The sequence below is a fragment of the Wyeomyia smithii genome, chromosome 2 (assembly GCF_029784165.1).
Source record: "Wyeomyia smithii strain HCP4-BCI-WySm-NY-G18 chromosome 2, ASM2978416v1, whole genome shotgun sequence".
Lineage (NCBI taxonomy): Eukaryota > Metazoa > Arthropoda > Insecta > Diptera > Culicidae > Wyeomyia > Wyeomyia smithii.
The window spans coordinates 35,908,713-35,930,180 of NC_073695.1; the positions used below are offsets into that span (position 1 = coordinate 35,908,713).

Sequence of the window (21,468 nt, forward strand, 5' to 3'; positions counted from 1 at the left end):
TCAATATGTTCCAAGAGCCGTTATGAATCATCTTCCACGCTTGACGGATTTCGGCTCTGATTTCATCAGAGAGGAATCCGTTCGAATCAGGTGTATCAATCGAAGATACAGACGGAAGCAAATTTATGCGAAACAAAGTCCTTCGACACTGACATGAACATGCATCCGATAATACCCATTGGGTGCTAAACGGTACAAGTGGCGTTGAGTAAACCCCAGGCGCCGCACATAGCAATTGCGCATTGGCAGAAATCATTTCTGCCACCGCGGCACACCGGGCGCCCACACGATGCCAATCGACCGACGGCGTCGGTGCACTTGATACCCCCCCGGTAACCTAATGCTACCTATGTGTTGCTAGTGCATATACGGCAGCCCGTATGACGGAGGTTCTTCGTGACGGTAAAAACACATACAGATTTTCCTAGAGTAAGGGTTTGATGGTCACAGAGCGCCGCAAAGAGAACTCATAACCAACCGGTTCCTACTCAGTCCAGCGCAGACTCAACCTGACTGTAGACCAGAAACTGCGTGCTTCGTTAGTCGGTCCTCCGATACTTTGGTTTTGCTGCGTGGAGTATCACAGTGATCAATTAGCCAGTGCATTTAGTTCGTTTTTTTGTGCATCTCGAGAATATCCTCGCATCGGTTGAAAGAAGAAAAAAAAGCGCGAAAGGATGGATAACATCAGCAACATCGGTACCACCGCGTACGAAGCTGCTCCGCGTGGAGATTCCTTGCGACGGTTACGCAACGGAGGCACCAACAGCAGCACAATGGACCAGTTGAAATTTGTGTTCTCCTGCATAGTCGACTGTCTGACGTTCCTGGTTCTGGTGACGCCCATCATGTTGGGTTACGTGTTCCGGCTGTTCGTATCCCGGAAGGAGAAAAAAATCGCCGGCCAGCTGGCACTCGTTACCGGCGGAGCGAACGGACTTGGCCGCGAGATTGGCTTGGAGTTGGCCAAAAAGGGCTGCAACGTTGCGGTTGCTGATCTGGATATGACCAACGGGGAAAAAACAGCCGAGGATATACGCAAATTGGGCGTCCAAGCCCAATGCTATAGGGTGAGTGAAGTGGAATTTTGTCAAATAGAATATTCTGAAAATTGTAGCTGAGGTCCATTGAATGAGTGCAACATGTGAAAGTATAACCTGTTTCGCAACTCCACTCAGTTAGTTTCCTCTAACCACGGAGGGAGCAACAGCCTAGTAAATGTATGCACATTAAGTAACACATTTTCCAGCGTTACGTGCGACCGGTAGCCTGTTTCCTTCTTCAGGGAGGTTTACTTTGTTGAAAAAAATTAAACTACATCAACATCTAGCCGGTTCCCCAGAAGTAGGTACAACTGCCTACATGCACTGTTATATGCTTGGCAACTCATAAACTCATGCCGCTTATAATATGTTATGCCTGAAGAAAACTCCATGGGAGCTATGCGACCGTATACAAAGCAACGCTGCGATACGGCATGCAGTGCACTGCAAAGTGCAAGTGAAATGTACTGCTTACATAATTCCCAGCGCAATGTTACTGCCGAGCAGCTGACTTCTAGAGGCTGGGGTTTATTTTTCGCTTCTTCGGTATCGAATATCGTCACCCGGCGGACTTTCATTGATACGTTTTCTCTCCGTTTTCTTATCTCACAGGTTGACGTTTCCGACTTCGACTCGGTGCTGGAATTGAAACGCCAGATCGAGAGCACCCTGGGACCTGTGGACATCCTGGTCAACAATGCTGGCGTTCTGCCGCTTATGTCGGTACGCGAAGGTAAACCGGAGGATCTGAAGAAAGTGATGGAGATTAATCTGTTGTCGCACTTCTGGGTAAGTTATTTCCAATGCAGTAAACTGGGCTTTGGTTGTGGGTGACTTTGTTGACAGAGTCCAATAATACTTCAAGTGATTTGATCAGAGGAGGACCTGTGACAGCCTCCTTTCAGTGGTATCCAATAACGGTGAAAGGAGCAAAACTTGGTTATAATTATATTGCAATGGTGTAAGACGCCTATAAACATAGCACATTAGCTTGATGTCACGAGCATGTGATTTATGCCACTGTGACAAGAAACGTACCTCACAGCGTATGTTTGAAACGCTACATATAATCCCACATGAATTTAGCGTTGGATAAAAGTAAACGCGAATCCAACGTTTGCACTTTTCTAAAATGATTCAACTATTCGAGCGCATAGGACAAATTTTCTCGAACCGTTCAACTATATGAGACCATTGCAGTAATTCGTTTTGCAAGTGCTAGTAATCAATATTTTTCAAAATAAAATATGTCAGAATTGATGACTTTAATACACAGATAAACTGTCCATAATTTACGTTAGTTAAACTGTGAGTGATAGACAATAGAGTGATAGAATTAGTTTTGATTCCTGCTATGTGTGTTTGTTATAATAAAATTATTTATGTTTACAAACCACTGTAAACGTGAATTTCCGTGAGGGGTCGTAAATGACCTGCTAGATATCATCTACGCTGAAAATAATTATCGACATCACAATAAAAAGAAAAAAGCGAACTCTAAATGTGCTTCGTTTCAGTTCTATTTCGGAGTTCGAAAAAGTGCAAGTAAACAATCTAAACAATCTGAAACAATCTTTCTCCTAGAAGTAGGGTTGCCATTTGATCAGGGTTAAAAATCAGGACAACTTTTTCCGGTACAAGTTTGATATTAGGTGTTTTCTTTTTCGAGGTATCTATAAATAAAACACGTAATTTGAGATTTGCACTCCAAAATACGCCAAAACATTTATTTATTTATTTAAAGTATTTCTCGGACGATCCAGTTTTGCAACTTTGATTCATTAGGCGTTAGTAGATACCTAAAACATGCAGCGCACGTAAACTGTTTAAAATTAGGTCCTAAAGTTTTACACGGTTTTCAACTTTTTCTGTATCAGTTGAAAGAGTGCAATTTTCGGAGCAAAACGTGATTTTTTAAAAATGTTTATCGTTGTCCTTCGGTTTTCAAATGAAGAATAACAAACTGCTCGAAATACCTTAAATGACAGTTTTCCCATATACCGTAGGTATGCGAAATGTCATTTAAGACACTTCGAGCAGTTTTTTATTCTTCATTTAAAAATCGAAGTAAAACGATTAACATTTTTCAAAAATCACGTTTTGCTCAGAAAACGCGGTTTTTTCAAATAATATATAAAAACTGGTATCCAGGTTTCAACGCGCCATAAAATGCAAAGTTCGTATTTAATCATCCACCCTTTTGACAACTCTGCTCACGTTAATTTTAAGTCTTCTCGTATTTTATCAAAAGAGAAATAAATCTGACAACATTTGTGTTGCCAATACCTCAGAAATCCCAAAACTTACGTAAGCAGAGAGGTTCGCATATTACGAACACGCATTACAGCGACCGCCATTATGGTGCGTAAAAAGCTGGATAGCTTTAGGACCCAAAAGTCAGATAGTTGAGGGTTGTAACGACTAGGCTATTTCTCTCGTCAAAATTCAACCAAAGAAAGAAAAAATCGTTCGAAATGAGTCCGTTTCGTTCCGGAGTCAAAGTAAAAGTACTTAACAGTCTTCAACATTTCTGAACATCCGGCATCATTCTGAAAAATCAGGACAAATGCTAAAATATGAAAAATAAATCAGGACGCTTCAAACGGGTCTCAAAATCAGGACAGGTCCTGCTTGGTCAGGACGGATGGTATCCCTACCTAGAAGGGTATAGCAATCACTTGCAAAACCGAAAGTATAAAAGTGCTCCAAAGGCCCGAATGGCATATATCACTCGACTCAGCTCGACGAACTGAGCATTTCCTGTATGTGTGTGTGTATGTGTGTGTGTGTATTTGCAGATTTTCATTCTCACTCACTTTTCTCAGAGATGGGTGGACCGATTTTCATGAAATTAATTGCAAATGAAAGGTCTAGTTGCCCCATAATATCCTAATAAATTTTATTGTGATCGGATTATTAGTTTAGAGGTTATGTATCAAAATGTAAAAATCATGAAGCATCATTATCTCAAAAACTACAATACCGATTTCAACAAGATTGGTTTCAAATGAACGGGCTACCTGAAAAATCCTTAACTTTTGAATTTTATGAAGATTAAACAAGTGGTTCAAAAGTTATTAGAAGAAACGTGTTTTGAAGACTGTTTAATCTCACTCATGTTTCTCAGGGATGGCTGAACCGATTTTCATAAAATCAGTGTCAAATGGAAGGTCCAGTTGCCCCATAAGACCCAATTGATTTTTTTTGCAATCGGACTATTACTTTGCCTGTTATGTTTGAAAATGTGAAATCCAGCTATAAAAAGGAACATATTCCGAAGACTACTTGGACTCCCTCACTTTTCTCAAAGATGGCTGATCCGATTTCCACAAAATTAGTGTCAATTATTAAGTCTAGCTTCCTTATAACACCCTATTGAATTTTTCTGTAATCGAACTTTAACTTCGTCTGTAATGTACCGACTTGTGAAAACTACGAAACTTCATTATCTCAGAAACTACACAACCGATTTGATCAATATTATTATCAGATGAGCGGACTAGTTAAGCGTTAACTGATGAATTATGATTGAACATGTGGTTTTAAAATTTGGCTGCCCTATAGGTTCCCATTTTATTTGATTATAATCGAACTTAAGCAACCGTTATGTATTAAATTGTCAATCAAACAACAACAAACATCAAACAACGAAAGTCTATTATCTCAAAGATTACATGACTTATTTGAAAATAACTAGTGCCGTACGAACGAGTCACCTCTCAAACTTACAAATAACAAACTTCATAACAATTTGATATGTGGCTCAAAAGTTATGGAAAGAAAAGAAATTCAAAGACTAAAGGCTTCACCTGCTTTGATCGATATATGTGGTCTCAACATAATTTAAATGTGGTATCGTACAATTTGGAATTTCCAAATTCATTGATTCCTTGCGATGTGTTTAAAATCTGCAAATGCACGACGAATCGGCCATAGGATATAATTAAAGTTGAATAACAAATCGTTCAAAATGATTGGTTTTATCGAAATGACAACATCCTCGACTTCTGGCTTCTGTACATCGCCTTAATTCTGAATATACAGTCAGGTTTGTTTTTGCGCGGGGGATACGTACCTTGTAAAAAAAAACGGCGTTAATTCGAAAATCACCGTAAAAAAACCGCGCTAATTCAAAAATCCGCGTAAAAAAAACGCGTTAATTAAAAAATCCTCGTAAAAAACACGTTTTTTAAAAAATCCGCGTAAAGTAGTCCAGAAAGAAGGGCTTTAGAAAAAAACCCGAGACACTCTGGAACCAGTATTTAATACAGTATTTAATTGTCCTCTTTGACGGTCATTCCGGATCTTTCGGTGGGCGGGGAGTATTTTTTGGACCAAGTCTTTTAAATAAACACTTAAGCGTTTCTGGTTCCAAACCCACGTTAATTCGGAAATTTGTGAAATTTTTTTTTGAATTAGCGCGGTATCGCGTAAAAAAAACCGCGTTTATTCAAAAATCCGCCTTAAAAAACCTCGTAAAAAAACCGCATATAAAAAAAACGCGTATAAAAAAACCGCGTAAAAAAAACCTGACTGTATTCATATTGGGTGGTATTCGGTCATTTTCAGCAGATTTGCAGGCATCAATCTAACACCGGAAATACTCATATTGGGAGGTATTTAGTTATTTTGGTTTTCCAGAAACTAAAAGTGGTCGTCTTTAAATTCAAAATGGTGTCCAGGGTCAATGTTTGGTTTCTATGCATCATCTCGATAACGGAAATATCCATATTGAGTATTATTCGGTCATTTGCGACTGTTTCCTAGAAGTTGCCATTTAGCAATTCAAAATGGTGTCTGAAGTCAATTATCAGCTCCTTGCATCATTCTGGTTCCAGAGATACTCATATTGGATAGTATTAGTTTATTTTAGGCTGTTTTTCACAATCCGGTAGTCGCCATCTTGGATTTTAAAATGGCATTTGGGACAATTTCTGACCCCTGAGCGTCATTCTGGTTGAAGAAACACCCATATTGGGCTATGTGGTCAATTTCAGCTGCTGTGTATCATTCTAGATCCGGAGATTTTCATGTTAGACGGAAATCGGCCATTTTTGGCTGTTTTTCAGAAACAAGAAGTTGCTATCCTACAATTCATAATGGTGTCTGAGGTCAATTTTAAGCTTCTTGCGACATCCTGGTTCCGGAGATACTCATATTGAATGGTGTTTGGTCACTTTGTGCTGTTTTTCAGAAACCGACAGTCGTCGTTTTTGCCTGTGAAATAAATTTATGTCATCTGGGCGTAATTTTGGTTCCGAAAACATTCATATTGAATGGTATTTGGTCATTTCCGGCTGCTTGCCAGACACCGGAAGCTGCCAACTTACAATTCAAAATCTTGTCTGAAGTCGATTTGTGGCTCCAGTGCATCATTACGGTTCCGGAAATACCCATATTGGGCGGTATTTGGTCAGTTGCCGCTGTTTTTCCGAAACCGGAAGTCGCCATTTCGGATTTCATAATGGCATTTGAAGACAATTTCGATCGATTTCAGCTCCTGTGTATCAATCTAGATCCGGATAATATTATTTTATATTGGGTGTAAATCGGCCATTTTTGGCTGTTTTCCAGAAACCAGAAGTTACCATCTTACAATCCAAAATGTTGCCTGAGGTCGATTATGGAACGAATTTGTTACCGCTAAAAACATTCACCTGCCAAATATGGTTCCATTTAGTTGGTTAGCTCTCGAGATGTGCAGAAATTTGTGTTTCATTTGTATGGAACCCCTCCCTTCCAGAAGAGGGAGGGATGTCGAACCATTATGGACATATTTGTTACCCCTAAAAACATTCACATGCCAAATGTGGTTCCATTTACTAGGTTAATTCTCGATTGTGCAGGAATTTGTGTTTCATTTGTATGAAACCCCTCCCTTCCAGAAAAGAGAGGGCATCCAACTATTATGGACATTTTTGTTACCCCTTAAAACATCCACATGCCAAATTCGGTTTCATTTGCTTGGTTTGTTCTTGAGTTGTGCAGAAATTCATGTTTCATTTGTGTGGGACCCCTTTCTTCCAGAAAAGGGAGGGGTCTCAAACTATCATAGGAACCTTTATCGGCACCAAAAACCCCTACATACAAATTTTCATGTCGATCGGTTCGGTAGTTTTCGAGCTTATATGGATCAGGCAGACAGACAGACCGGACTGCATATTTATATGTATAGATTACAACATCAATATTTTAGAACCTAAAGAGTGAATATACATTTATTGGATTGAAGCGTTCATGTAAATCTATTTAAACAAATAAAAGTTTGAATGAGAAAGGCTGGGTCTGACCGCTAGGTGGATTAATTTAGGTTATTTTTTCAATAAGAGTAAAATCATCTTAAATGAACTGGAAATACACAAAAATTTAATCGATCATTTTTGTTTTGAATGAAACTTTGCACACGTATTTGGCTTAGCAAACTGAGCATTTGTCACAGATAGAGAGATTCTTTAGATCCATAAGCTATTTCAGGCGTATTAATTATATATTACATCGATCTGTTGAAATTCTCTGTTCAAAAGCTATTTCACTCCTGCAAGTTTCTTCAAGCTCTTTGAAAAAAAAAACAAAATCAATCCACCTAGCGGTGGGACCCAGCCTTTCACTATCGAACTTATTATTTGTTTGAAACGATTTGCATGAAAACTTCAATTAATAGAAAAAAATACACCTTAATAGTTACTGCAGGAATTAATTTTCACTCTAAATAACGAATTTCTGGTAGCCGAAAGCATAACTACTTAGACGGAATTGTTTTTTTGTTCCTGGTATAATCGAAACGTCACTGTACTCATATATAGGTCGGATTATATATCATTTTAGATTAAACATTTTGTAGTAGCAAAATTTTCCCTGATGAACAACAGCCTAAACAGACCAAATATCATTCAATATGAGAATTTGTGGAATAGTATGATACCCAGAGGCCAAAAATCAACTCCTGATGCCATTTTAAATTTTTGGATAGTAGCTTCCAGTTTCATTACCCAAATTCAATCCAATAAAGGTATATTGATGTTGTATCTGAAGTAATGATTGAAGTATAAATGTGAAATTTGATTTGTAAACACGAGCAATACCGGGAACGTTCAAATAGTACAATATATTTTGATCAATCAATTTCGTTTCTTTCCATAACTTTTGAACGGCGTATCAAATTGTTATTAAATTTGTTATTTGCACGTTTGCGAGACAGTCCGTAGTTACAGGGGGTAAACAAAACAAAATGAGACAGGCAAAATTTCGTCAATTTTGAAATAGTCAGGACTTCACGAAAAACGAATCAAATTTGATGAAACCAGTTTCATTTTACTGTAAAACTATTCTAGTTTCCAAAAATTACTAAGGAATTTCACGGGACCAACGGACACCGGAAATATTCCGGATTTTAGGAGTGTGTGTGTCGAAATGTGGTTTCTTGCAACGCTTATAACTCTTTTTGACGTCTTATTTCTTTTAGATTTATATGGTTTCGAGTTCATTGGTACCCAAAGGTTGAAAATCGGTCGAAAAACCATCGAGATATTAATTAATCAAGTATGTTTTTTGCATGTTTTTTGCTGTTGTGTACATAGTACACGAAAAGACTTTTGTTAGAAAAACTTTTTTTCTTTAAGAGTTTGCACGGTGGTTCGTTCTGAAGAGTTTAAGGCAACTAAAATGTCTATCTTAAAACTTTCTTTTTGAAAAAATCTCAAATGACCGATATTTTTTAAAAAACTTTTTGTTATTTTAAATAAATAATATTTTAAAAGTTTTCTAGAAGTTATCCATTGACAATCATTCTTTATTTTTCGACATTATTTAGATATGTTGATTTATAAGAAAGAGGTTTAAGTACTTCAAACCTTTTCAAATGTTAGTCCAGATAAATTTCAAAAAAAAACGTTTGCGAAGTTGCTACGTTTACTAAGGCCTGCACATCCACGAAGTTTCATTGAGTTTTGCTAGGGTGCCCAAGGAAAATGGAACGCACTAAGAGAAAAAAACTGCCAAAAACAACACCCATACTTGAGCAGCAATGTCTGCCAAATGCTAAAAAATACAAGGCTTCTTTATGATTTTTTCAAAGGACATTTGAGATGTAAGGTATATAAATAATATATCATTGGATTGAGCAACTCTTGCAGAATGTAAAAAATATTTTTATTGCTAATCTTGTTCCAAAATGGCGGCTGTGCAGCGATTGCCGTGAACTACTTTTTTAAAAAGTTGTTCCGCGGCGAGCAGTAGAAGTTGTGCCCAACTCCACCTATAACCAATACAAATTTTTTTTTCATTATCTACATAAGTGTCGCTAGTGAAGTACACATGATTATATTTTTAGAATTTTTCTTCGCAAAATGGCAACGGTTGAAAGAAAAGTTTTGTTTCTACAAAAAAAATCGACTTTGATTGTTCATAACTTTAGTTGTTGTTAATCAATCGCTAAAATCGTGTGTACTTCACTAGATAATCTAATGAAGTAGCTATAATTAAAACTTCAAGTAAATCGGATATAATCTTTTTCAGTTCTACTGCTCGCCGATTTTGAAAACATGGTTTTGAGAAAAACGCGTTTAAAGTTTCAAATTGTTATAAATCTCAACAATCGCAATAATAAAGCCCCTAATATTTTTTTTACCTCCAGTCAGCTATCCCTGCACCGTAAAGTTGTCCTTCCTGGGCTTTATTTTCCTCTTCTTCCTTTTTTTATCTGATGTAAGGCTGCGCCTACCCTCTTTCACGATATCAGACATGCGATGCTAAGCGACTTTGACGCGGTTGGCGTCCGATCTCACGCAAAACTCAAACTTGTCACTCACATTTAAGCACTTTTGAATATCACTCACAATTAAAACATATAGAAAAACACAAACAAAGAACGTACACAACAAGAATGACTGATCGACTAAACAAAGGGAAATTGTGAGTAAACACGTTCTGTAGAGACGCTATAACGGACGAAACTTGATGCAGCGACCTTTATACTTCAAATTTTAATCACTATAACGACCATAGGTAACTTCTGTTAGTTTACAAAGCCTCGAAAAAAAAAGAAAAACGAGCATCGCCAAAATGTGATTTCGGAGCACAAAAGTTGTTCGGTAGAAAATTGATTTAAACGAATTTTTAATTAAGTTCAGTACTTGAGCGATGTAGATTTTGATTCTAGGACAGTTTTAGGATGAGTGACCAAAAAAAATTTTTTTGGTAGATATTTCCCTTTAATTTGTTCATATCTCGATCGTTCTCCGACAGATTTTCTACCTTTGGGTACCAATAAACTCGGAATGAATTATAGTTTATTGGAAGCATATAAACCTGAAAGAAACAAGAGGTCAGAAAAAGTTCCACATTTTGACACACACTCCTAAAATCCGGATTATTCCCGGTGTCCGTTGGTCTCGTCAAATTTCCTATCAAAATTGATTTATTTTTCTTGAAGTTCTGGCTATTTACAAATTGACAAAATGTTGCCTGTCTCAATCGTGTAATCTTTGAGTTAATAGCCTTTCGTAGTTTTCAGTATTCAATACATAACTTTTGAAATAAAACTCCGATTATAATTAATTGAAATGGCAACCGAACCGTGCATTTGACACTGAGTTTGTTGAAATTAGTTCAGCCATCTTTTGGAAAACGGATGAATTTGAAAAGTCATCAGCACATGTTTCTTTTCACAACTTTGGAACTACTAATCATTATATAATTCTTTAGTTAACCCTTAACTAGCCCGTTAATTTGATACCAATTTCACATTTTGATACAATACAGACGAAGTTACTATCCGATAACAATTAAATTCAATAGGATCACGCAAAACTTAAAATGTAAGTCATATGACAAAAATGAAATTAGTTCGTAAAGTAAATTTTCCTTATTACCTTAGAAGCTATAGCGCAAAATTGCCTTTTAGGTAACAAACCTATTACTTAAAAGGCAATAAAATTCTTCCCCAGTCAAGTAACAACACATACTGTCATATATTTAGCACGTGTTACGGGAGTACGACCATCTAATAATGGTCGTTCAACCACATGCAAGATTTTTTTCTGTCAAAAACTGCTCCCTTTCCATCTCAAGTAAAAAAAAATCACACACCGTCGGATATGTTGCACATGTTACAAGTTTCTTCAATCTCCAATTCATCCGGTGAGCGTGTATTAGTTCGCTCGTTGTATGCATACGGAGTAGAGGAAGAATATGACTAGAGCTGCCAAGCAGCATTTTCCCCGTCATAGAGTGTGCAAACGTTGATGATTTCAAAGACTTGAAATGCGTCTTTAAATGACATCACGATCTGTAAACTGCGTTAGAGAAAAACAAAAACATTCGATTTCTTGCAAGCTATCCAAAACACATACTCATTGGTTCATGGAAACTCATTTGCACCTGTTTGAAAATACAAAACTCGTGCCCATCCAGAACAATATTCGCAACTTCGGCAACTCTGTTCAGACAGTATAAAATATTTTCATTTCATGGTAACACTGGGGAACGAAACGAAAGTGTTTCTAATTAGACATTTGAGGTTGACGGGTGAGATTCTCATTATGTGTGGATGAAGGGGGCAAAAATGAATCTGATCGTTGCATCAATACAAATGCAGCGAGTGAAGTCTTGCTAACACATGCATTGCGGTGCTTGGCTGTATGTTCTCCTGCAGAAACACATACAAGCGTGTGCCCGTCATAATTTTTGTTACTTTTCGGTTATTACTATTTGTGTATAATGCGCAGTCAGAAGACACAATAAGTAACAAAAAATTGCCCTAAAGTAATAAAATGTTCCCCGTTTGCGTTGGGTTCATTTGACACCTATTTTGTGAAAATCGGGTCAGCCATCTCTAAGAAAAGTGAGTGAGTTTGAGTATTCTTCGTAATATTTCACACTTTTAAACATAACAGTTTTATGGGGCGACTAGACCTTCCATTTGACACTGATTTTATGAAAATCGGTCCAGCCATCTCTGAGAAACATTAGTGAGATTAAACAGTCTCCAGAACACGTTTCTTTCCATAGCTTTTGAACAACATGTTCAATCTTCATAAAATCCAAAAGTAAGAGGTTTTTAAGGTAGCCCGTTCATTTAAAACCAATTTTGTTAAAATCGGTTGAGTAGTTTCTTAGATAATGAAGCTTTGTGATTTTTACATTTTGATACATAACCTCTAAACTAAAAATCCGATTATAATGAAATTTGATAGGGTCTTATGGGACAACTTGACCTTTCAGTTTAATTAATTCAATGAAAATCGGTGCAACCATCTCTGAGAAAAGTGAGTGAGAATAAAAATCTGCACATACACACACACATACAGAAAATGCTAAGCTCGTCGAACCGAGTCGAGTGATATATGCCATTCGGCCTTTTGGCTTTACCATTCTAGGAGAAAGGCAAAAAGTAACCAAATATTTCTTACGAATGAACAAAAAGCTCAAAAACTTGCTCAGCAGTGCGAGAGTGTTCATAATTTCAATTTGAACGTAATGAGTCCTATTGAAAATGAAGTATTACAAAAGTATGATCAGATCACCACTCAAGAATTTCTTCCTGAAGAGGTACTGGAAACAAACTAAAATGAAAAACGAGCTATTATCAAGAACTTTGAAAATATGAAAGCACTAGGAGATGATGGTATTTTTTATATCCTCCTCAAAAGACTTCCCGAAAGCTTTTTAAATTTCTTGGTGAGAATTTTTAACAGATGCTTTGAGTTAGCATATTTTCCCTCAAAATGGAAAAATGCCAAAGTCACTGCAATTTTAAAACCTGAAAATAAATAAATAAATATCTTCCAATTAGTTTACTCTCTTCTATAAGCAAACTTTTTGAAAGAGTGATTCTCAATAGAATCATGACAAATATCAAGGAAAATTTAGTTTTTGCAAATGAGCAGTTTGGATTTCGTCATGGGCATTCGACTACGCATCAGTTACTTAGAGTAAGTAATATGATTCGTACTAATAAATCTAAAGGTCATTCCACTGGAGCTGCTCTTCTAGACATAGAAAAAGCATTCGACAGTGTTTGGCATAAGGGTTTGATAGCTAAAATGTCCAATTTCCGTTTTCCTCTTCACATCACAAAAATGATACAGAGTTACTTGACAGACCGCACTCTTCAGGTTAACTATTTGAATAGTAAATCTGATAGATTGCCTGTTAGAGCTGATGTACCTCAAGGAAGTATCTTGGGCACAGTCTTATATAATATTTTTACTTCTGATCTCCTGATTTTCCACCAGGATATGAGAAATCTCTGTTTGTGACGATACAAGCATTTCTGTAAAAGGAAAAAGCCTTCGTGTCATATGTAGTAGGCTGTAGAAAAGTTTAGATATATTTTCTTCATATTTGCAGAAATATAAAATTTATCCTAATGCATCACAATTAATTATTTTTCCCCATTTTTTTCTCAAACCCACCAATAATTATGTTGTTAAGATGAACGGTGCAATCCTAAACTGGTCTGCCCAAGTTAAATATTTAGGGCTAAATTATGATAAAAATCTTACCTTCAAGGAGGACGTTGAGAATATCCAAACAAAGTGCCGAAAATATATAAAATGTTTGTATCCTCTTATCAACAGAAATTCTAGACTTTGTCTCAAGAATAAACTGTTAATTTACAAACAAATATTCAGACCAGCAATGTTATATGCAGTCCCCATCTGGACAAGTTGTTGTACAACCAGAAAGAAGATGCTTCAATGGATTCAGAACAAACTTCTGAAAATGATATTGAAGCGTCCTCGCTGGTTTAGCACGAATGAGTAGTTCATTCGTGCTAAACCAGCGAGGACGCTTCAATATCATTTTCAGAAGTTTGTTCTGAATCCAGGCTTACTAATGTGGAAACATTAGAGAATATGTCAAACCAAATTATCGATAAGTCCCGACGAAAATCGTCCTCAATTACAACGATTAGCACACTTCATAGTCAGTAAGATAGGTGTAAGGTTAGATTAAGGTTTATTTTTAAATTCTTTTTTTTTTCTTGATAAGTAGGTTTACAATTTTCCGTCAATTATATTCACTCAACTGCGGAAGCAATTACAATCTTTTGATGAAATAAAACTTAAAATATACGTAATAGTGTTGATATGTTACCTTTGTGGCAGAACACACAATAAAAATTCTGAATAAATATTAGTAAATAATTAATTCATCACAAAACATCCCCCCTTATTTAAAAAAGGGGATAGACGTGTCAATCAATTTCGCAGAGTGATTATGATAGTAATTCATTCAAGGTTTCGTCTGCTAGTTTTCTTATATGTGTTCCAGGGATGCACAAAAAACGATTTTTTTAATATTTTGTGGTAATAAGTCAGTCCATCTTTTTAGTGTCTTCTACAAAGATCTGATTTTTAGATATTCGAGAAACCGAATTTTAATGTCTAGGCTGATTGATTTCCGTTTTATTTTGAGTCACTTTCATTTGAAATTTATGAACCGATAATTAAAAATTGAAAAAAAGAGCAAATCTGATCATTCTGTTCACGCATTTTTGTACAATATATAAAAGGAAAATTAAGCTTATTTTCTCTCATTTTCGGAGCAATCTCAATCCAATTTCCGATCTGTTTATCTAGTGTAACGCCTTTATTATGCTAACTTTGAAAAAAAATCTGAGGTGACCGTATTGTTGACGCAAATTTGATCTGTGATCTGAAACCACTATTCTATAGCGGTATCATACGCGAAGTTTTAATATCATCACTGAGCGTATGAAAATATGTGTGAAATTCTTGTGCATGCTGTGATTTTTTGTATGCTCTTTTCAAACCAGAAATAAAATGTCATTACTTTACGCCACGAAACTAATAGAATTAAATAATCTGAAAAGGGGCGATAACCTTGCGATGCGGAATAGTATTATACCAGTGCGAAAACTGTACGCACACTGATCGTTACGCATTTATACGTTAACTAAACTGTTGTTGTTGTTTGCCTTGCTCGGCTCTTCTCAAGGCAACTATCACATATATTTAGAAGAAGTTAGTAAGTACTATTTACCAGCGTTTAATCGGAACAAATGGAGCTGAAACTTGTAGAATTGGCGTATCCTACTGAGAAAGTAAAATTTTCTGTGAGAAAAAATATAACACTAAATTTAAACCACAGCACCGTCTTCAGAAAGACTGTGGTTTATTTGTCGACCCCAGGAGGGCTTTTCGACTTCCTGCATCTCACAACCAGAGCCTGATATAGTCATTATGAACAGACAGTCTTTAGGTAATCATGACATGGAACATTTGTTCCATTGTCAAACACACTGTGAGTCATATTAAAACTGTTCGTATGCTCTTGTATTGATTTTGATAACTGAAACACTCGAAAAGGACTTACATTCGAAAGCGACGCTTAACGATTGTCAATTGAAAATGACTTTAAGCGTTGACGGGGGCTTTCGTACAGTGCTATAGAGAGAGAAAAGATTAAATTAAGATAATTTTGACAATACGTAACGTAGGAGGGAAGCGAGTGGGAAATTTAAAATTGTGTGACGTCACATGGAATTCGTTTAGAAATCAGAAAAATGTTGGAAAAACCAACAAAAAAATCTTCCGAGATATTGATCGGATGAAATAGTAACGTATTTAATGGATGCCATCGCCGTTTCAACTGCGGTTTTCGGGTTAAAGTGTTATTTAGCTGAGAGTACAACGTTCCGGCTGTCTGCACCATTACTTTAATATTGAAAAATTACGCCAATTATTATACCACGAGTTAGGGTACCCACTTTACCTACAGATTAATACATTGATGAGCTTGAGCTTGACCTTTAAGTTTGACCGACCGCCAGGGCCGGATTAAAGCTTGTGAGGGCCCGGGGACCAAATAACATGGCCCCTACTTGTCAGTTGTCAAAATTTCAATAAAGGAACATGTCATACAAATATCGTTAAAGCAGGATTGTGTTAGTTTTCTCATCCTTAAAATTAGTTTAATGTATCAAAAGATTAAGATAGAAATATGAATCATCGAGAAGGAAGAAAACACAAACCGATCTAGTGTCAAGGGATATAGAGAAATCAAACAAAATGCACCTCACTGGTCATTCAGTGTCCCGCCAGATTCCAAAGCCATTTGCATAAGCATCAGACTAACGCCCTGCAATTGCCGAGGCAACAAATTTGCTTTCGTACATTTTTTTTTTTATTCAACAAGCGGAAGCGATTAATCGCTTAGCACAAATGCCGCGGCTGTTATTATGACCAAAACTACATGTTATGGTTTACGGCTAGCACCCGGTCAAGACCGCATGAAATTGAACAAATTCCCAAATTAAACTTTTCTTTTAAAAAAACGGTTGTACTCAACTTTTCAAAGGTGACATCATTGCAGCAACAGCTCGAGTATTTTCGTCAAAAACAGTCCACGGCCAAAAAATTGGGGTCTGTTTTGTTCTGCTGATGATCATTAGCTTGGCGAACTGGTTGACTAGTTTATTTTTAAAGGTGCCAATGTTTTGAAGCTTAATGTTTATGTTGTGTTGACGGAAGTTTGTACGATTGAGGTGAAGTGGGTGTTGCGTACTAATCAATACACCACACACTACATATTTTCGAATTTTCGAAAAAAAATAAACGCAGACCTGTGTGTTAGAGGCGAAAACTTTCGCACAGTCCGTTGGAAAAAACATGACCTTTACAATCAATGATTGATTCATCAGTTTGATTTCCGCGGGCGTACAACAATTGCATTCCACAGTTTCTAGCGATGGATTGCCACTGCACAACAAGAACGTGCAAATGCGAACCTAATCAGAAAATCTATTTCAACATATTTTTTTTTATTACTTAACTTCGAACGTTGTGCGTAGCACAACTTTTCCTAAAGTGAATGGATTATTTTTTTATAGATTTTTTCTCACTATTGCAAAGCAATAACTTTGTAGATTTAGTGGGCAATAACTTAGTAGATTTTAACTTATTGATTAAAAGTAACTCAGTTGTGCCAAATGGAATGTTAAATGAGAGTGCATATATTAGCTAATTTATCCAGTCGAAGTGAAGTGGACCATCACCGCCGGTGATGGATGGACAAAAAACAGCCCAATCAATCATGTAAGTATGATGTTACTACTTCTAAATGAATTAATAGAGGCCATATTTTTTATGTTTCAGTGAAGTAGGTTAACTGCAAGCCGGTCTCGTTCGGGGTAGGAAAACTATTTCGTTTACTTCGAGTTTTCAATTGCAGCTATTGCAGTTCAACGAATAAAATGGTTTAGTGTTAATCTGATGACTATTACGTTTCTTTGTTCGAAATCATTTGGGACACGAGTTATGTTCAATCCTTGTGCTATTTTAGATCAATTTGGTGATCAAATTGCTTAGCTGCCAATTTTATTGCCGATGAATTAACGTTGGTCCTATCTTGAGCAATTATCTTATTCCCACTGCTGCGAAACCATGATCTACAATATCAAAATGATAAATTGTATTGCCAATAATATCGTATTTCACAACATTACCTGTATTGTACATATAATATAACTACCTATTATTTATTCTTAGCTCTTATCAGAAGCTCTTTTGTCTTTCGTCTCTAGGGGATTTGGAACCCCAAAAAGCTTACAATATGAGACGATTTTGCTTATGTATTCTATACCTCACATTTTATAAACCAACTCGTTCTGCGCACTTGTTCCAGTATTATCAAGCATTGGTACAACTACCGATTAGCAACCCACAATTTATTAATTGTTAATATGTTACGTTACAAGTGATTTATAATCGGACCAATACCGTACCGACCGAACACCGTTCTGTTTCACCGCAATAAACTGTTTTCTGACAAATCTTAGCAACTTTAAAGCCAACCGAAAGCCAGCAAAAGTGCGTCATCCCTCTGAATAATGCCACCCGGCCATAAAACGGTTTTCGTGTTTCCATTTTCCAGACAATTCGAGCGTTCGTCGAAGGGATGGCCGCCCGGCGGAAAGGTCACATTGTGGCGATAGCATCGATGACTTGTAAGACAAACAAACCGCCCCGGTAACTTCTGAGTAGAGCACAAATTAATCAACGCTCGCATTTTAGCTTTCCTGCCGATTGGACGGGTCTGCAGTTACGTGGCCTCCAAATACGCCGTCCGGGGAATGATGGAAGCCTTCAACGATGAGCTGTACTTCGATGGGCTGCAGGATCAGGTGTTCACTACGACTGCCTATCCGCCCTTCATGAACACCCGCCGCGATTTGATCGACGCACTACATAAAATGGAGTAAGTTTTTTGATCGACAACTGAACGGTAAAGCACACACATAATATGTTTACTACCTGCTTCTTTTTAGCATTCTCGGAAGGGTGCCCATTTTGTCGGCCAAAATGATGGCTCGTGCCACCGTCGCAGCAATGCTGCGTAATCAGCAACATGTTTTCCTACCAAAGTACCTCGCTCCACTGTTGATTCGATTCGAGTGAGTTCTACGCCCGACACTCAATTCAACCAGTGATTAATCCCTAAACACATTTCATTGCAGACACATTCCATGCGAAATCAGAAGATTAGCCCGCAAGATTATGTTGAAAAAGGAAATTCCTAGATTGATGAGCTAAATAAAATAGGGAACCCGAGAGAAGAGACATAAAGAAATCCACCTATATTGTACCTTAAATAGAACGTTTTTTCACTGCAAATAAATCGATTTTAATTTTTCAATTTATTGTTGACAATCCATCCATTGGTGTGTTTGTCAGTGTGAAATCAACGCGATTAAATGCTTAAAGGTATAATCGAAATTTTCCAATCCTTGCAGACGATCAGAGCGTTCGGGGAAGGCATGATTGAGCGTCGCCGGGGACACATTGTTGCCATTGCGTCCGTAGCATGTAAGTATCGATCGGTAAAATACAACTTTACCAATATAAGAACGCTAAATAATTCAACAATCCTAAAGCTTTCCTACCGCTGGGCCGAATGGTTTCCTACGTGGCTACCAAGTTCGGAGTTCACGGTCTGATGGAATCATTCAAAGACGAAATCCACCTGGAGGGGCTCCAGGATCAGATTCACATGACGACCGTCTATCCGTTCTTCATGAATACCCGGAAGGATCTGATGAGTGGACTCGCTAGAATCAAGTTAGTTTAGAGCTGTCGGTTCGAAAAAAAAATGTATTTATTACATCTAGCGAATCTCGTTTTTAGTGTCATAGGAAGAGTGCCCATTTACTCCCCAAACTTGATGGCTTGCGCCACTGTGGACGCTATTACACACAATGAGGAGCAACTGTTTGTGCCGAAGATTTCCGGTGCTTTGCTGAAGGGTTACGTGTAAGAAACGAAGCAACGTCAATAATAAATTTCGAAATTAATCTGATAACTTTTCTCTTCAAAGGCTTGTCCCGAATAAGGTCAGGCAGCTGGGACAAACGCTCGTTTTCCGGACTAGACTACCACGGATGATGGATTGAGAAGCGGCAATTCGAATTCGAATTAGTATTAACAGTTTCGTGGCAGTATTGTGTAAATTCGATAGAAAGATATTTAAATATTTTTTGTGAGAGAATTATTTTAATAAAGGAATGATATAAATTAACTAGTTTTTCGTCTGAACCTTGGAAAGATAGTCTGCGTCAATTTGACTCTTCGCTTTTAGCAATATTGCCCAATTTTCCCCTTATAGTTTTTTCTCAATCAATAAAGAAATATTAAAACCTAAATGCTGGTGCTCGTTATTTACCGATGTGTTAACACCGTAATGAACAATTAATCAACAATTTATGAAAAAACTTAAATTTTCCAACTATTTAAACGTCATGCGTCAATTTGACGCTTGATTATCTTTTTACGTGCATCAAAATATGATTACAGTCAAACCTGTTCTTGTGCGATTTTTTTTGTGCGACTTTTTTTGTGCGATTTTTTTTTGTGCGATTTATAAAAGAGGTCCACATCCGACGAGATTTCTAGTTGGGATTTTTTTTTTCATGCGGTCTCTATCCACCGCATAAAAAAAGTTTTTTTTTCAATAATGTTGTGGAAAAATGATTTTGTGGCTACACGTGAAGTTTCAGAAGATTTTTTTATGCGATTTATTTTGTGCGGTCCCTATCCCTCGCACAAAAACAGGTTTGACTGTATATACCCACGTTTAAACTTAAAACCGAAATAATATTACCACTAAATTTGATCTAGTGCAATGTGTGGATGACGAACAAGGTAACAACGTATTGCCTGCATCTCTGCAACCCCGTGTCAGCAATTTTCGTTCCGCTTGGTACATTATGAGCTTACCTGTAAAAATAGAGAATAAAACGATATTGTTAGTCTAACAGGTTGTGCAGATTGTCTGGGGGATGCAAAAACATTCTTCATTTGGCCAAATAATCCGATTAACCATTCATTTAGCTCCTTCATGAAACGAAAAAAAAACGAATCGATTTTGTTTCATCGCTCAGTTCGAGATGCTTAGTGGGGTTAGAAAATCACCCGTGACCTGTTAGAGTTCACAGTTTTTAGAAATATGACAATCAAGAAAAACATCTTTTCTTATTCTCAATGAATGGTCTACAATGGATATGTTCCAAATGTCATTTTGACGATTTGACGTTAGCTATCAATTGAAAAAACTTTCCCAGTCGTGCCAAAATGGACTAACCTGTGGTCTTGTGATATCAAACAAGATACTTATACTAGTGCTGCAAACTGTTTAAGAAATATTCGCCTAACACTTGTTTTAAAATAGTTAAAGTTCAATGCTTAAGGAAAAAAGTATGTGAGCAATTTCAGTATATATAAAAAGTATTTGGCAACCCAGCTGTTAAATGTCAAAATGAGAGTAAATTTTTTAAGCATAGATCAGCACAAATAGTGCTCTGAAATGCAATCGTTATGCGGATTACCGAAAATCTCGAAGTGTTCGAAATCTATGGTTGCTAAAATGGTGAAAAAATATATGGAGAAACTTATTGTCTAGAGAATTTACCGGAAAATAACGAGAAAAGGAACCATAATGAACGGGTGACAGCAAAGCATCTTTTAAAACCAAATACGTCGCATTCTGTACGTAATATGAATTACCAAAACATTGAATACAAATATAAAATCAGTGTAAAATATCACAAAACATCTTAACCGCTAAGAAGACTAGGCGATAAAAAAACCATTGATTTGGCAAATAGGTTTCACATGTCAGAGGTGCCAGATCTTTTCTCAAAGCACAATGTTGACTAACTTTTTTATTCGACTCATACAATCAGCCGTGGCGATGGAAGTCTTGGAGAAAGTGCATCGCTAAAACCGCCCAGGTGGTAAATTTAATATTTATATTCTGTTTTATTTTCTTTCACCACAATTTATCATTATTTTGTTAACCATACAAATGGTTTGTGATCCTCCGGTCGAAAATCGCTCTGTAGGTAATTGCAGTTTTGAAACATACCAAACTTAGTTTTAAAATATTCGTTATTTTTCTGGACGAA

General features: G+C 36.9%; 2 protein-coding genes across 3 annotated transcripts in view; one reads left to right on the top strand and one right to left on the bottom strand.

The window, feature by feature from the left end:
* The window catches only part of LOC129724507 (uncharacterized), a 589,670-nt gene that overhangs the window by 274,455 nt on the left and 293,747 nt on the right, over positions 1-21,468 (bottom strand). The window lies entirely within an intron of this gene.
* LOC129724509 (uncharacterized oxidoreductase YoxD-like) lies at positions 447-19,576 on the top strand. Of its 2 annotated transcripts, none has more exons than XM_055679465.1 (6): positions 447-1,070; positions 1,656-1,832; positions 18,802-18,874; positions 18,943-19,126; positions 19,193-19,318; positions 19,383-19,576. In XM_055679465.1, exons 1-6 carry the CDS (start codon positions 678-680, stop codon positions 19,456-19,458), a joined length of 1,029 nt encoding a protein of 342 aa, XP_055535440.1. In that variant the 5' UTR covers positions 447-677; the 3' UTR covers positions 19,459-19,576. The 2 variants fall into 2 exon arrangements, with proteins under 2 accessions (XP_055535440.1, XP_055535439.1); XM_055679464.1 differs by lacking the exons at positions 18,943-19,126; positions 19,193-19,318; positions 19,383-19,576 and adding exons at positions 17,943-18,015; positions 18,083-18,266; positions 18,337-18,462 and having other exon boundaries at positions 18,526-18,831.